Genomic DNA, 15,575 nt, shown 5'->3' with positions numbered 1-15,575 from the left:
TATAGGAATTCATCCCAACCCCGGGCATCACAACTCTAGGATTTTAAGCCTATCAAGAGCATGAGGCTCTAATACCAATTGTAGGGATCGGTGGCGTCCTAAGAGGGGGGTGAATTAGGACACTTAAAACTATTTTGGCTCCAAAAACAATACAAGATAAACCTATATCAATTTCTATCTAAATATGCTCTAGGTTTCTCTAGTGTATCTACTCTACTGATCAAAGCGCTTGCAACCTATCTAAGATGGTAAATTGCAAGTAAGTAAATGTGGAAACGTAAATAAGGTAGAGAGAGCAAACTCGGCATAATGATTTTTTCCCGTAGTATCGATGGCATGAATGCCATCTCTAATACACGTTGGAGCTCCACAAAGGATATGCTCCCGGTCGGCACCTGGTCACAGTATTTGAGCCACCAAGTCACAAAGACAAGGCCTCCACCCAAATGAGCCACCAAGCCACTAAGGCAAAGTCTCACCACTAGCCTCTCTTCCAGTTCCTCGCCGTCGTGATCACTTCGGAGCTTGAGCCACAAAAGCAAGGGTCTCCGCGTCCCCGCACAATCGTCTTACCACCGCTCCACACCAAGTCAGAGAGTTAACAAGCTTGCCGTCGAGTCACCAAGACTCCAAGGTGCTGGCGTACCAAGATGTACACTGTTGGATCACTTCTTGATCCACTCTCTAGGCAGCAATCACCTAGCAACTCACTCTCTAGACCTATAAGTACTAATCACTCACTAATATTATGCTTAATCGCCTTGAATGATCACTTTAAGAACTTTGGTGGCTTGGATGTCTTCTTAGGTGTATATGAACTTTTCTGGACTCTAGCATACTCAAATGACTGAGTAGAGGGGTATTTATAGCCTCAAGCTCATGCACTAGCCGTTAACCCAACGGCTCTAAAATGCTGTTAACACCATGATCCGGTGAGAACAGTAACACTAACACCGGATCATCCGGTGAGTACACTCTCACAAACTAGCCGTTGGAACCCCACTCAAGCCTCTATGAACACCGGATTGTCCTGTGATGACTCATTGAACACCGGACAAATGCACCAGATTATCCTATGTGTATATGTTCATTTTGATGCTCTCTGGAAATAATAGTCTAGTGTGTTCATTTTGTGAACACCGGATCATCCGGTGAGATAGCAGAAGAAACTTGCTGTTGGAACCCACTCAGACTAATATGTGAATACCGGATTATCCTGTGATAACTTATTGAACGCCGAACAAAAGTACCGGACTATTCTATGTGCATATCTTCATTTTGGAGCTCTCTGGAAATAATAGTCCGGTGTGTTCAGTTTGTGAACACCGGATCATCCGGTGAGGCAAAAGATTCCGCTTCAAATTTTATGTGAACACTGGACTATTTTTCATTGTACTCACCGGATTATCCTATGTAGCACCGGAGTAATTTTTATGTGAACACCGGACTATCTGGTCAGACAAATTTCAGCAGAATAGCGTTATGTATTTTAGGCATAACTTTTCGCTCCGAACTCCGATTTTGATGATCTTTGGCTCTATGGAAAGCTTGTTAAGAGCTCTAAAAGATTATACAGAAATCTATTCGATTTGATCAGATCAAAATTCAAGGCAAGTCTAATTCATTCCTCTCTTTGTTCCGACTTTGGCGACTTCTCTTTTGTTGCATCCATGAGACCTACTAAATTATATACTTGATAAACATGTTAGTCCCAATGACTATATTTTCATTAATCACCAAAATCACAATCATAGCCTAATAGGGCTATCTTTGCTACAAGTGTGCCTGGGGGAATGCTTCATTGACCTCGACTCTGCCAAGCCTCCATTGACTTCAGTACTCCGGATGAAGTTCCAGCATGTCGAAGGGAGTTTTAAGTCAACTTCAGGTCTGTTCGTTCCTTCATCGATTTCAACGTACTTGAGGGAACACTTCATCGATCTCGAATCTACCTCACCTCTGTCGACTTCAATGCACTAGAGGAAGTGCTTTGTTGACTTTGGCTCTGGGTGCGTCTTTGTCAACTTCAGCGTACCTAAGATCTTGGTTCTTCGATTTCGGCTCTAAGCGCGCCTCTATTGACTTCAGCACGTCAGAGGGAGTGCTTAGTAAACTTTGGCTTTGAGCGCACCTTTGTCAACTTTAGCATGCCTAAGGGAACGCTTCATCGACCTCGACTCCTCCACGCCTTTGTCTATTTTGGCATGCTTGAGGGAATACTTCATCGACCTCGACTCCACCACGCCACCATCAACTTCAACATCCCTGAGGGAGTGCTTCATCATCTTCGACTCCATGCATGCCTTTGTCGACTTCAGCACATCGATAGGAGTGCTTTGTCTACTTCGGCTCTGGACACGCCTTCATCGATTTCAGTGTGCCTACGAGCATGCTTTGTCGTCTTTGGTTCCATCACGCGCTCGTCAACACTTCATCGTGCCAAAGGGAGTGCTTCATCGACCTGTACTGTGCTCACGCCTTCGTTGGCTTCAGTGCACCTGAGGCATGAGTAAGGGAGTGCTTCATCAACCTAGACTCTGCTCACACCTTTGTCGACTTTAGCACGCCTGAGGGAGTGCTTTGATGAATTTGACTCCCTTGGCTTCATCGAGCATCGCCGGCACTGCTGGGCAGTGGACAACTCTATGGCTTTGTCTTAGCCGGCCTCGACTCCACCAAGCATCGCTCAGGTGCTAGGAGAGAAGTGTGTGTTTTGTTCTCCATCAAGAAGGAGTTAGGGCAATTTGGGGGGTAGCAACCAACACTGTAACATTATCTGAGTTTAACAATTGGTTTCAAACAAGCACCTCCAGTTTCAGACAAGCGCCTTCATGCCTTCAGCCCCTTTGCTCATTACATAGTCGATACTTGAAACTTCTTTGAGCAGCTTCATACCTTCTACCTCGTCTGCGCTGCAAAATCCACTAGGTTTTGTTTTTCTGCACCTTTGGCTTCATCGATGACCTCCATCAGCACTAGGGTAGGCTAGGGGGAATTCGACTCCAGGTTTCACGTTATGGCTCTCCTTCGAGTATGCCAAGCTTCATTGACAAGGAAATATGCATGAGGTAGTATGACTTGCTCGGTTTCACAGGGAGCCACTGCCGTTCTCTGCCTATGACTTTGTCAGATCTTGTTGCCATGTCTCGCCTTAGACTTTGGGCTGAAGAACTTCGTCTCGAATCCACTTCGACTTCATCAGGCTGAAGGTCTTCGAGCCAAAGGACTTCATCTCGGCTCTTCTTCTCCTTCGAGCCAAAGAACATCGCCTTGGATCCCCCTTGACCTCGTCAGGCCGAAGGTCTTCCCCAATAGCTTCGGCTCGTCTTCGACTGTGACCAGCTTCAACAAACCAGGCTTCGATCGAAGCCCCTTCGAAATCACCTACACACTCTTTTCTCTGGGCCTTTTTCTCACTGGGTTTTTGACTAGAGTTTTTGATGAGACATTCTGGTATCATGGGCTCCTAGAATAGATGCTCCTATTCCTGATAGGCTAAGATCCATCCTTAGTTGTAGTTGTAGGCTCCTCATACTTAGGAGCCTGCAATTGAGAGAGTTCTGTTGGGATACCCAAAAGACTAAGAATAGGCCCATATAAAGATTCTACCTAATCTATATAATGACATAAGTTGTAAATCATGTACCTCACCAAAGGTGAGAGGGGGATTTACCATTCTCTAGATTCATATATATAAGACCATAAGGGGTCATGAACTCTCACGCTCATTCTAACCATCCACTATTTCATTTCTCTCATGTTGGGGATTTACCCCCTACAAAACCTAAGACAATTATTTCAGCCAAATGATGAAGATATTGCAAAACCTCATTTTTCACTAGTCTCACTTGAGGCAAGTAACCAAACAAATCTGGTGACAAAGGCGTACGGTGATCTCGGCTTTATTTAATTTGTAAACCGTCTCGGTATTATCAGATAAGTTGTGGCCAGGGCTTCCGTTTTTCAGCGTCCTATTTATTATGGGAGAATGAATTTACGGAAGAAAAAAACTAAACATATAAATAGCAAAAGGATGAAGAAATTTCCTATTTGAAAACTTCATCTTCACTACATTTTCACGGGAGGAATGGAAACTCAACGGCTAGTCTGCAAACATGTGACACAGCGAGTGCAATGCTCTTCTTCTAAGAAGAAGCTCGACTGCAATGCCTCTTCTTCTAAGAAGAAGCGACTGCAATGCCTGAGCTGTACAGTTCAGATAGCGTTGGATTTGGGAGATGAGATCTACGCCACCACTTGGCAGCCAGCCATTGGATGCTGGGACGCGCGATATCCAGAAGAGCAGCGGCAGCCAATGGGCTCAGCGCGGACGTGGCGCGCCGCGCGGCCACCAGTCGCGTCGAACGCCACTGAGCCGTCGTATAAAGATCTGCTCCCACGCTGGTCATTCCCACTCAACCGAACAAACAATCTCACTGACCACCAGTGTTGCGTCGTGCTCACCGGACACAAATCACAGAAAATGGCCGTGTCGGCGCTGCAGCAGAGCACCAGCTTTATCGGCCAGACTCTCGTCCGCTGCGTCGGCGTCGATGCCGGCGGCCGCATCACCATGCGCCGCACCGTCAAGAGCGCGCCGCAGAGCATCTGGTACGCGCTCGTTACTCATCATGTTTGTTTCCCTCACTCCATGCACGCATCAACTACATGTTGTCACTGACGAACGAACGAACAATCCGGTGTGTAGGTACGGCCCTGACCGCCCCAAGTACCTGGGCCCGTTCTCCGAGCAGACGCCTTCGTACCTTACTGGTGAGTTCCCCGGCGATTATGGGTGGGACACTGCAGGGCTATCTGCTGACCCAGAGACGTTCGCGCGAAACCGCGAGTTGGAGGTGATCCACTCGCGGTGGGCGATGTTGGGCGCGCTGGGGTGCGTGTTCCCGGAGATCCTGGCCAAGAACGGTGTAAAGTTTGGCGAGGCCGTGTGGTTCAAGGCCGGCGCACAGATCTTCTCCGAGGACGGGCTAGACTACCTCGGTAACCCCAACCTGGTGCACGCGCAGAGCATCCTGGCCATTTGGGCATGCCAGGTCGTGCTCATGGGCTTCGTTGAGGGCTACCGTGTCGGCGGGGGACCCCTTGGGGAGGGGCTTGATAAGGTGTACCCCGGTGGCGCCTTTGACCCACTGGGCCTCGCCGACGACCCAGACACCGCCGCAGAGCTGAAGGTGAAGGAGCTCAAGAACGGTCGCCTCGCCATGTTCTCCATGTTCGGGTTCTTCGTGCAGGCCATTGTCACCGGCAAGGGACCCATCGAGAACCTCTTCGACCACGTCACCGACCCCGTCGCCAACAATGCGTGGGCATACGCCACCAACTTCGTCCCGGGCAAGTAAACCTGATCCGTCCATCTGTGGAGCGAGAATGCGAGATGCATGTGTACTGTACTCTGATTGATGTATATTAAGCACCAGTCCATGAGTGGATGAATCAATGGTGTACCATTAACTAGTCAATCATCACATAGCTTTCATTCTTTCTGTTTTCGACTACCTGTTTATGTGCATAGTAGATGCTCAAATCTGACTGCAACTTTTATATTTAGACTACCGGTCATGATTTGAAGTCGAGACATCTAGCTCTGATATTATATTGAATTGCATTTACCAACTAATTGACCGCAGAAAAGTAAAAGATAGAGTCCGGACAATTCAATCTTACTTCAATAACGAAATACCCTTTGCATTTACCACTCTATGTGCTAGCATAGTTGTGATATGGTCTTGTGTGCTCACGGAGGCTGCTATCTATCGTGGAAAGAAAGGGATGTGAGAGAGTTTAAATGCTCGTTAAGACCCATCAGACTTCTCCCTCAACCTGATTTGTGAAGGGAATTGAAACAATGTATCCAGTCTAGTGGTCTTCAATGCGCATATATACACTTTCTTATCATCTCATTTTCCATAGTGACATCATCCCTGAAGCACCTAAAGTCGTATCATGGCTAATTTGCTAACATGACATTGCCTAAAAACCCTAGGGGGCTTTAGCACTAAGGTTGTAGTTGTGGTGTAGTATACAACTAAAATAATTGTAAGAGGTATTCGTACCTTAGAGTGACTTTTACGAGGACATTACATTATCTTTACTACTTAAAAATACGTAATAGTTGTTTGTCAACCAAACCAGCTTTCTGCCTCTCCTCCCCTCTATTCCTAACATATGGTCCCTCCTGCCCCCGCACAATTGCGCCACCATCCTACCTTGCACAACCGCCCTCCACGCACGCCACCTCCTTCGAGACGGTTCCGCGAGCCACACTTCCACGCGCAAGACGCAACCCTTGGCCTTGGTGGCGGGCTTCAGCACCAGAGCAGACGCATGTCCGCACGCCAACGACCTGGCCAGCCAGCCACCATGGCTCCCGCGCTGCAGTGGCCCACGATGCGCCACTCCTCCACCTTCTTCGACCCCTCCTCGCCCTGGCGACCCGACGACGCCTGCGCCAGCCTCAAGCTCGTCGTCCTCAACCAGAGGCTGCCCCGCTTCGCGCCCCTCCTCTGGTCACACGGTAACGCCCCCAAATCATTCATTTCAAATTTCATCTTAAGATGACTACATACTTTTTCATGTGTGGTTTGGAGATGATAAAAGTCCAATTGAGATTTCATTATGAATACACATATGCAATTGTTGTGGTTGGAATAACCCTTCAGTAGAAGGAACTCATTTAATTAGTTTAGCAAAAATAGCACTCTTACACCATGATTGTGATTTTGGTGATTAATGATAACATAGTTATTGGGACTAACATGTTTGTCAAGAATATATGTTAGTAGATCTCATGGACGCAATAGATCAAAAAGCCACCACATCCGAGATAAAGTTTGATTGAATTGGAGAATTCCTAGAAAGATCTGCCCCACCAAAAGGTCTGGTGCAGAGGGGTTGAATTCACTGGAGTGTTTTGTCCACAGGCAAAGTGAAGACTGATGACTTCACCGGATGGTCCGATGCTCTGTGTGTTGAACTCACCAGAGTATTTCTGACAAAGGGGGAAAAGGCTGAGGACCTCACCGGATAGTCCAGTGATTTGCACAGGGTAACACCGAAGCATGTCTTGCAGAGAAAAATGCAAGTGCAGAAGACAAAAGATCAATCCACCGGATGGTCTGATGCTTGGTTTCTGCACATCGGAGTATAGCACCAGAGCATTTCTTGTAAAGGCGACTACAAGTGTTGAAGAATGAAGAACAACCCACCGGAATGTCCGGTGCTCTGAAGGTGAATGCATCGGAGTATTTTACACAGAGAGGCTACAAAGGCTCAGATGGCTAAAGATAACTCACCGGAATCTGGTGATGTATTTAAATACACACTGGAGTGTCCGGTGTTCATAGAAGCATTGAGTGGAGTTCTAATAGCTAGTTTCAGAAGTTGTACTCACTGAATAATCCGGTGTTAGTACTACTATTCTCACTGGATCATCTAGTGTTAATAGCGTTTCTGAGCCATTGGGAAAATGGCTAGTTGGTGGGTTTGAGGCTATAAATACCCCTCCACTTAGTTATTTGAAGGTGTGACATGCTGCTAGAGTCTACAGGAAGCTTATACACACTTGAGAAGACATCCAAGCCACCAAAGTATTTAAAGTGATTATCTAAGGCAATTAAGTATAAGATTAGAGAGTGTTTAGTGTTTATAGGCCTAAAGTGAGTTGTAGCTATATGTTGTAGCTTGAAAAAGGGATCAAGGAGTGATCCTAATTTGTATCGAGTGGTACGTCGATGCCTTAGAGTCTTGGTGACTCGTCAGCATCTTGTGCCTCAGTAGCTCAAGCTTGTTGACCCTCCGACTTAGTGTGGAGCGGTGTCAAGATATGTGTACGGTGACATAGAGACCCTTGCCTTGGTGGCTCAAGCTCCGAAGTGATCACGGCGGTAAGTGACCAAAAGAGAGGCTAGTGATGAGACCTTGCCTTGGTGGCTTGGTGGCTCATCGTGCTTGAGATCTTGTCTTGGTGACTTGGTAGCTCAAGAGTCATAAACAGAAGAGACTTGGCGACCAGGAGCATATCATTTGTGAAGCTCCAATGTGGACTAGGGGTGGAATTCATATCATCAATATCACAGGATAAAAATTCCTTGTGCGGAGTTTGTCTCTCTACCCTATTTATGTTTTCACAGTTACATACTTGCAATTTACCTTGATAGAATAGGTTGCAATCCTCTTGAGCGCTAGAGTAGACACACTAGATAAACCTAGAGTACATTTAGATAGAAATTGAGATAGGTTTATCTTGTAAAGTTTTTGGAGCCAATTTGGTTTAAAGTGTCCTAATCCCCCCCCCCCCCTCTTAGGATGTCACCGTTCCTCACAGTTAGTTATACCACAATCAACTTAACTGTTTGAAGTCATGGAGTGACTTAAGTTGTACATAATATATATTGCGATTTATATTTAGATTTAGAATATGAAGTCCATTAGGAACTTATATGTCCGTATCTATCCAATTCATATGATCTGCCAATGATATTGAATATGGGAACGTAATTTTCACACATACCATATGGTATATAGCATCGTGATTAATGTCAGGTCTCTACGTGAACCATTGTGCTACACACCTTGCTATTTCACCACCTTATGGAATGAAATTCCATTTTGCTTCTGTAGGGAAGACAATGTATTATTGAGTGAAAGTAATTCTCCTTAATTACCACCTTTGGTTTGACCAATTTGAGTGTTGAAACACTCTGCCTAGGGCTTTTGGTCTGGATCCAATTGAAGGTGTATGGCTATTTTAAGGAGAATTATATGTCGATAATTTGTAGTCTTTAGTACTGATTAATTCTATGGAATTAATATAGTTCGTGGAAATATTATCCTATTTAACTCCATGTATTTTCCTAAACAATGGAGTTGGAGTGTTCATGACCCAGCGCCTGAATTTGTATACATATTTGTGATGGACATTTGGATACTGAACATTCATAGGCATTTGGATAGTGAATATTCATAAGGTGTCTATCAACTGAATACCTATTTCTGTGGTAGCTTGCAAGAAGTTTTATCCTTTGTGACCATACTTCTCCTCCTCTTATTTTGATTTGGGAGTTGAGTAGTTTTGTTTGATACCTTCACTCTTAGGATTTAGTGACACCTTTGTTGTGAGTAAATACATCTGGTAGGTTATTTACAATATATTACAAATTTATGATTATCTGAACTTGAAATTCATATTCTTGAGTACGTGGATCTGAGGACTGAATGTTAACATGTATGACATTCTCTAATGATTTCTGGTGTTCTTTGCGGTATTAATTTCCCTCTAATGCCGTGAATTATCCTCAAAATATTATTAGCATACGGACAATGAATATGTCTCATGTGACGAAGTCGAGATATTATATGATTGATGGATAATTATACCTCATATGGATCCCCAACGCCTTTTGATATATGTTGTAGGATGGTGATATCAGTACATGCAGAATGTAACCGATTTGCAGATGGGAAATTCTTGGCTGATGCCAAATTTTCACATACTAACTGCAATAGAGGGAGTCATATGATTGTAGTTGGATGAATTTGGTTCAATGATGCTGTGTGTAAAGGTGCATACCACCAATAAGATGTTGGAAATTGTAATTCTATGGTTGATCATGCAAATGGTTTGATTCTCTTGATGAGATATTCAGCTATAACATTATGAATATGCACATATGGTACTTAATGCAGTAGTGTCCAAAACCAAACAATAATTAAATGCACGTTAAGGAACCGCATTATCCATGTGAATGGATTTGATCCTGCGTCCAGGATAATTTATTCAAATGTTTTATTATTTGAGCAATGAGTTTGGAATAAATGTGGTGACTTATGTATAAGGGACACATATGGGACTATTTTCTAGATGCATAAATTAGCATTTTCGAGTACCTAGATAGTCTATAAAATTACTGAATAGAGCCACATGTATATTCTTGAATGCGTTCAAGAAATTGGGTGGCGTGTTATGAATTTTAAGGTAAGAGGGGCTTAAAATTGAATTTCCTATGACACATACGCTGTACTTAAATCTGAAGATTTTGAGAATTGATGCTGTCACTAATAGAATTGTTAATAATTTTTCTCATCATATCTAAGGTAGAATGATCAAAATAATCATGCCATATCATGATTTCATCAAGATAGAAAAATTATTTTGTACACAATATGTGGTACGGATTTGATGTATGTATACTACAATCCAGATGGTATATAGAGAAGCTTGTCGTATCCGTTATATTTGATTAAGAGGAGAAATTCCTCTTTGTTGTCATAATAGGTTTTAATATGGAAACCATTCTGGCGAATATCTCTATAACTTAGATACGGGTTGAATCGGGATACAATAGAGCATCATCGAGTATGACTTGTGTACTCATATGGAGAATAATTATGCCATAATCGGAGCTAATAGTTATTGCATCACATCCAGCGATTGTCAAATATTTCCTTATCTCTTAGTAAGAGTTTGGAAATATTTCATTTCTAAGTATGAAATTTGAGGTGCAATTATCCACAAGGCACATTTCTTCCTCCATTGGATTACCTTCTGTAAAGAAATAAAGAATTTAATATGAAATTATTTATCAAATATATAGAATACATACAAACTTTATTGCATATCAAATGTGCTTATACATTATTGTGAGATACAATAAAGTGATGACACCATATTATATTACAACACTATGTAGGACATAGATATGATAATATCTAATTAATTAGGAGACTAATTGAGGTCTCCAAATAAGTCATTAGAAGCAAATTCCACGATCATGTTGTCAGTGATCTCAATGTCCTCTTGCTGCTACAGAGGGATATTGTTGTCCGGTTTTGATGGAATGGTTTGGGAACAACCGACCTTCCTGGTGATGTCAGGTTGAATATGTAAATGCGTTTCATATCTTTTACCTTGAGCTGGTTGGCTTTGTCCAATGGACTTGACATAGAGATCAATTAAGTGTCTAGGGGAGTGGCATTTGTTAGTTGTGTGGCTATAGCAACTACACTTAAGACAACTTTTAGATTTTCTTTGTTATTTTTGGAAATACCCTTCCCCTTGTAGTGTCCATGGAATTTCTACTTCTTGTTGCACTTCTTGTTGTCGTTGAAGTTCTTGGGGCAGCATTTATTACTGTCGAACTTTGTGGTATTCTGAATATTAGAATTAACTTCAGATAAAGGAGTAGTGCATATAGGGCATTAGTGATGATTCTTCAAAAGAAGTTCATCATGCTTTTTGGCCTAAAGTAAAGTGTTAATTAAATCAGAATAGTGTTGGTAATTTCTAGCACGGTATTGTTATTGTAATACCCTATGGGCAGGAAGCATTATAGACAAAAATAATTCCAAATTTCTTCACATATATGGGAGCTTTGTCACAAAATAGCAACTTATAGTAGATCTTGTGAACAATATGGTTGTATTCTCCAATGGACTTAAAGTCCTAGAGGCGAATATTGGACCACTTGGATTGTACTTCAGGCAGAATGACTGTCTTTTGCTATTCATAATGCTCTTTGAGTGAGTTCCATAGATCATATAAATTCTCATCCATCGAGTATTTAGATTGGTGTCTTATTAAGTATAAAGCCCTACACTTGATTTGATCTAGAAGTGGCAAATCTCCTTCTTAAGGAGGATTAATCGTCATTATTAGTCCACGGGATGATAGACTTTTCAACTCCATTGCCCAAGTTAGATAGTTGTGGCCATCTAACTCGAGTCTGTTAATTTCGATGCTGGATATTTTGTCCTAAAAAATGATCAATGATTGAATGAATTTATACTTTGGGTAAATTAAAGAATCATGGTAATGTTGTAATAATGATGCAAAATTTGTAAAGTCAAGTTGGGACTTGAAGTACATAGTGTAGACCTCAGATTATGAAGCTAACACGTTGAAGATATCACAAAAAATGGTGTAGATCTCGCAATAGTAGGAGGCATAATTTTACATTTGTCAATAGATGTCTATATTCCTATTATCTTATGTTATACTGATTTAGAATATCATGTAATCACATATAAGGTAATCACCAAAATGGTGTAAACCTCTAATTTAGTGAGTTAACACATTCACGGTAGTCACCAAAATTGGTATAGACCGCGTAGTAGTGGGCGAGTAATTCGTTGTTATGAGCATAAGCTGCAAATATTGCAGTAGATGCCATAATCTCACTATCTTGTGTTATACTGATATTAGTTGAGATAATCACTTAAATTTTTGTATTTTAATTCTCTTAAATTAATGTGTAATTTTGTAAGGAAATAATCTCAATTGCAAAGTTAACATGGTTGTTAACACAACTGCATGTTATAGGGAATGCATAATAGCAAACACGTTGAACATTACAGGATTCCAGATAATACAATGTGTCAAGATCTAGAAAGTATATTTACATGATGTAAATATAATATAGTGCAATATATTTAAAACCAAAGGGTTTAAATGAAAAATGATAAGACATTATATATTTGTAACATAATTTAAATAGAAAATAGGGTTTTTCTATAAAAATTCAGAGGCGTTAGGTTGTCAGTCGAATGGGCCAAAGCAACTTGGGCTAAGGCCCATATGGCCTTTTGGGCCCATTCAGCCAGGGGGTTAGGGTTAGATTTGCCGCCCCCGCCCGCCTGTACTCCTTAGAGCCACCACTGTAGTTGGCCTGTATCGAGCAGCTGAGCACCGTCTCATTGCCATTGGCCTATGCTAGACAACCATCTGCAGTCGTGTGTGGCTAGCCTCCACGATGTCGGTAGGTCATCATTGGGCCGAGGCCGAAGGGTAGACCGCCTATGGGAGACACCGCCTTGGCGGCTTGGGCAAGCTTCCGTCGGGCTATGGCCATCTTGGGCACGATCAAGCCACCGGAGGAACCCCGGCAGGTGCTCCACCGGAGGCGAATCGATAGGAGGCCACCGTGTAGGGATCATCACCATTGAGACAGGGCTGACGTCGCCAGACTATAGGATCTGGGCATTACGGTCAGTCCTAAATGAGCGTGTTGTGATGAAGATGTCACCGTTGCAGAATGAGTCATCGCCAGGCAGTGACCCGGCTAGATCTGGGCATCACCGTCCATGGAGGAGTTGCCCCCGCTAATGAGTCAGCACAGATGGGCCACCATCGGGAGGCAAAGCCATCACCACTGGGTAGGGGCCGGCTCGGGTGGAGCTCACCGCTGGCCGACCTGTAGCCACCGTGGCCAGGCCATGGTGCAGCCTTCGGACAAAGCGTGGCCATTTTAGGAAGGCCATCAAGCGCCGCCTAGAGGGCAAGCAGTCACCACCACCAGCTGTGGGGGGACTATCGCCACTGTGAGGGGCACAACAGCCTAGGGCCGATTCAGTCATGGTCGGCCATGAGGACCCTCGGAACTAGTGCCTCAGGCCAGCCGCCATGGCTCAACCAATCAACATGCCGCCCATTGTAGGACTGGTGACCACCGGTCAAGTGTCGATCGCCGCCGACTAAGGGCCGGATCTAGAAGTAGAAGATCCGTGTGGCTTGTTGTCGCCATTTGCCAATGAAGAAGTAGAAGAATTGCTATTGCAGTCTTTGGTGTAGCCGGCAACGTCGTCGATGTGCACTCCGCCGAGTCGAGTAAAGAACATGTGTTCTTCTATTGTGGTCGATGTGGTGTTCTTTGCCTTATCTTTAGTTCATCAGTATGCAGTAGTGCATGATAGCGTATCACATGTAGTGGTGTTCAGAATAATGTATTGTCGATGTTATAAATAATATGTGATCAATGTTCTAAGCAATATGTCAATATGTTTAATTTGAGAATCATAAAATATGTATCTATCTATTGACCCTTCTTCCATATAAGCAAATTTGCTTATGGGGGAAAGGGAGATACAAATGGTTTTTTAGAAATTCGTATATAACAATTAACATAGACGGGTTCAAATAAAACTCGTCTGTGACTCTTAGTACTCATATTTGAGTTTAAACAAATACTGTTTGTGACTCTTACTACGCACAGATGGTTATTTAGAAAATCTATCTGTGTGTAAGTGTATTATAGACGATTCTAAACCTGTCTATAATAAGCTCGATATCACAGACTCCTTTACAGAGATGAAACTTATAACCGTCTATGATATGATTTAAAATTCGTTTGTAAATACCCGTTCTAAAATAGTGGGTGGGGCAAGGGGCGGAGGACAGATGATCATCATCATGGGCAAGGAGAACAACAAAAGCTATTACAAGTAATTGTATACAGACAAAGATAGAAAGTAGAGTAGAATAAAAACTCTTGTTATTGATTCATGGGGTGTTTACATATTTATATATGTTGAATGAACATGATAAAGAATATGTCTATTAGGAAGACACTCATTTTCACTAGACATAACTCTTGATAGTTGATAAATTAATCACATGATTAAATACCTAAAGGGTGCCTCTTCACTAAAGATTAGTTATTTCACAACAAAGGCAAAGGTGCGCGGGACCCGAGTGGAGGACGAAGAAGGAAATTGCGCCGTGTGGCAGGCGCGTTCAGTCCATGGCGGTTCTCCAATTAGTGGCATACATCAAAGAATGAGGAAAAATATGGAAAAGACCCAACAAGAAGTTAGATTCTAAAACCACGGGGCTAGCCCAGAAGCAGCATCCTAGATCATGGTTCGAGTAGCAAAGATATGCTCACAATTCTGTAACTATATATAATATACATAGTATTTATCTTTTTGGCGTAGCTTTAGCTTTTCAACTTCATATCTGAAAATTATAGCTAACTTAAATGATTTGTGTTTTTATTCTTAATTTAAAATAAAAATAAAATAATTCATCCAAACACTCTCGATCACTACACCAAACCTATTTTTTATGACAAAAACCCTCAAGACAGAAGGCATAAACGTCATATATAGCATGACTAATTGAGCCATTTTATCATGAAACAAAATAGAACAGGTTGGACAACTATTTTTATGACGATAAAATGCTTTTTCATCATCAAATGTGCAGCAATGCGTGACGGTTTACATGTTTCCATTATAAAAAGTGCGACAATTTATGACAATTGTAATATGTTTCGTCATAAAATGTTCTGGCGGCCATCAAATATGCTTCAGCACCCTCCTCTCCTTATAGGTTGTTAAGCTATAATTGGTTCAGACTGCTTGTGAATGTGAGGAGACGAGTACACTTCAGAATTGAGACTTGAGATGAAAAAATCTTTTATGTATGTTTCAACGTTTCTAATGTATAGTGATTTTTTTTTAAAATCAATTTGGCTTCACATAGTGTGCAGCAGACATCAATGTGACTGTTTCTTCTTTGATGCTTCTCTTTCATTGATTCATTTTGGTGAGTGTCTTGGCATGAATTGATAGATCGATCAAGTATGAATATTTTTTTCGTGTACTTGTATGGGATGTATAAAGTGCATTTTCATATAGTGAGTTGTGAAAGTATTGAAGGATTGATTGGACTTTCAAGGAGATGTTGCTACGGTAAGGTTCACCGTATATGTAGGTGGAATTTTTACATTTGGACCTTTTTAAAACATATTCTACCAATAGACCCTAGCAAGAACAATTTC

The 15,575-nt window shown here is 42.3% G+C and overlaps 1 protein-coding gene across 1 annotated transcript; it reads left to right on the top strand.

Moving 5' to 3' along the window:
- Nucleotides 1-4,399: 4,399 nt before the first annotated feature.
- Nucleotides 4,400-5,510, top strand: LOC133915879 (chlorophyll a-b binding protein 5, chloroplastic). Its single transcript, XM_062359254.1, has 2 exons — nucleotides 4,400-4,611; nucleotides 4,709-5,510. Exons 1-2 carry the CDS (start codon nucleotides 4,484-4,486, stop codon nucleotides 5,358-5,360), a joined length of 780 nt encoding a protein of 259 aa, XP_062215238.1. The 5' UTR covers nucleotides 4,400-4,483; the 3' UTR covers nucleotides 5,361-5,510.
- The last annotated feature ends 10,065 nt before the right edge of the window (nucleotides 5,511-15,575 follow it).

The sequence above is a fragment of the Phragmites australis genome, chromosome 4, assembly GCF_958298935.1.
Source record: "Phragmites australis chromosome 4, lpPhrAust1.1, whole genome shotgun sequence".
Lineage (NCBI taxonomy): Eukaryota > Viridiplantae > Streptophyta > Magnoliopsida > Poales > Poaceae > Phragmites > Phragmites australis.
Note: the sequence above shows the minus strand (reverse complement) of the source record. Positions and strands in the feature narration are given on the sequence as shown.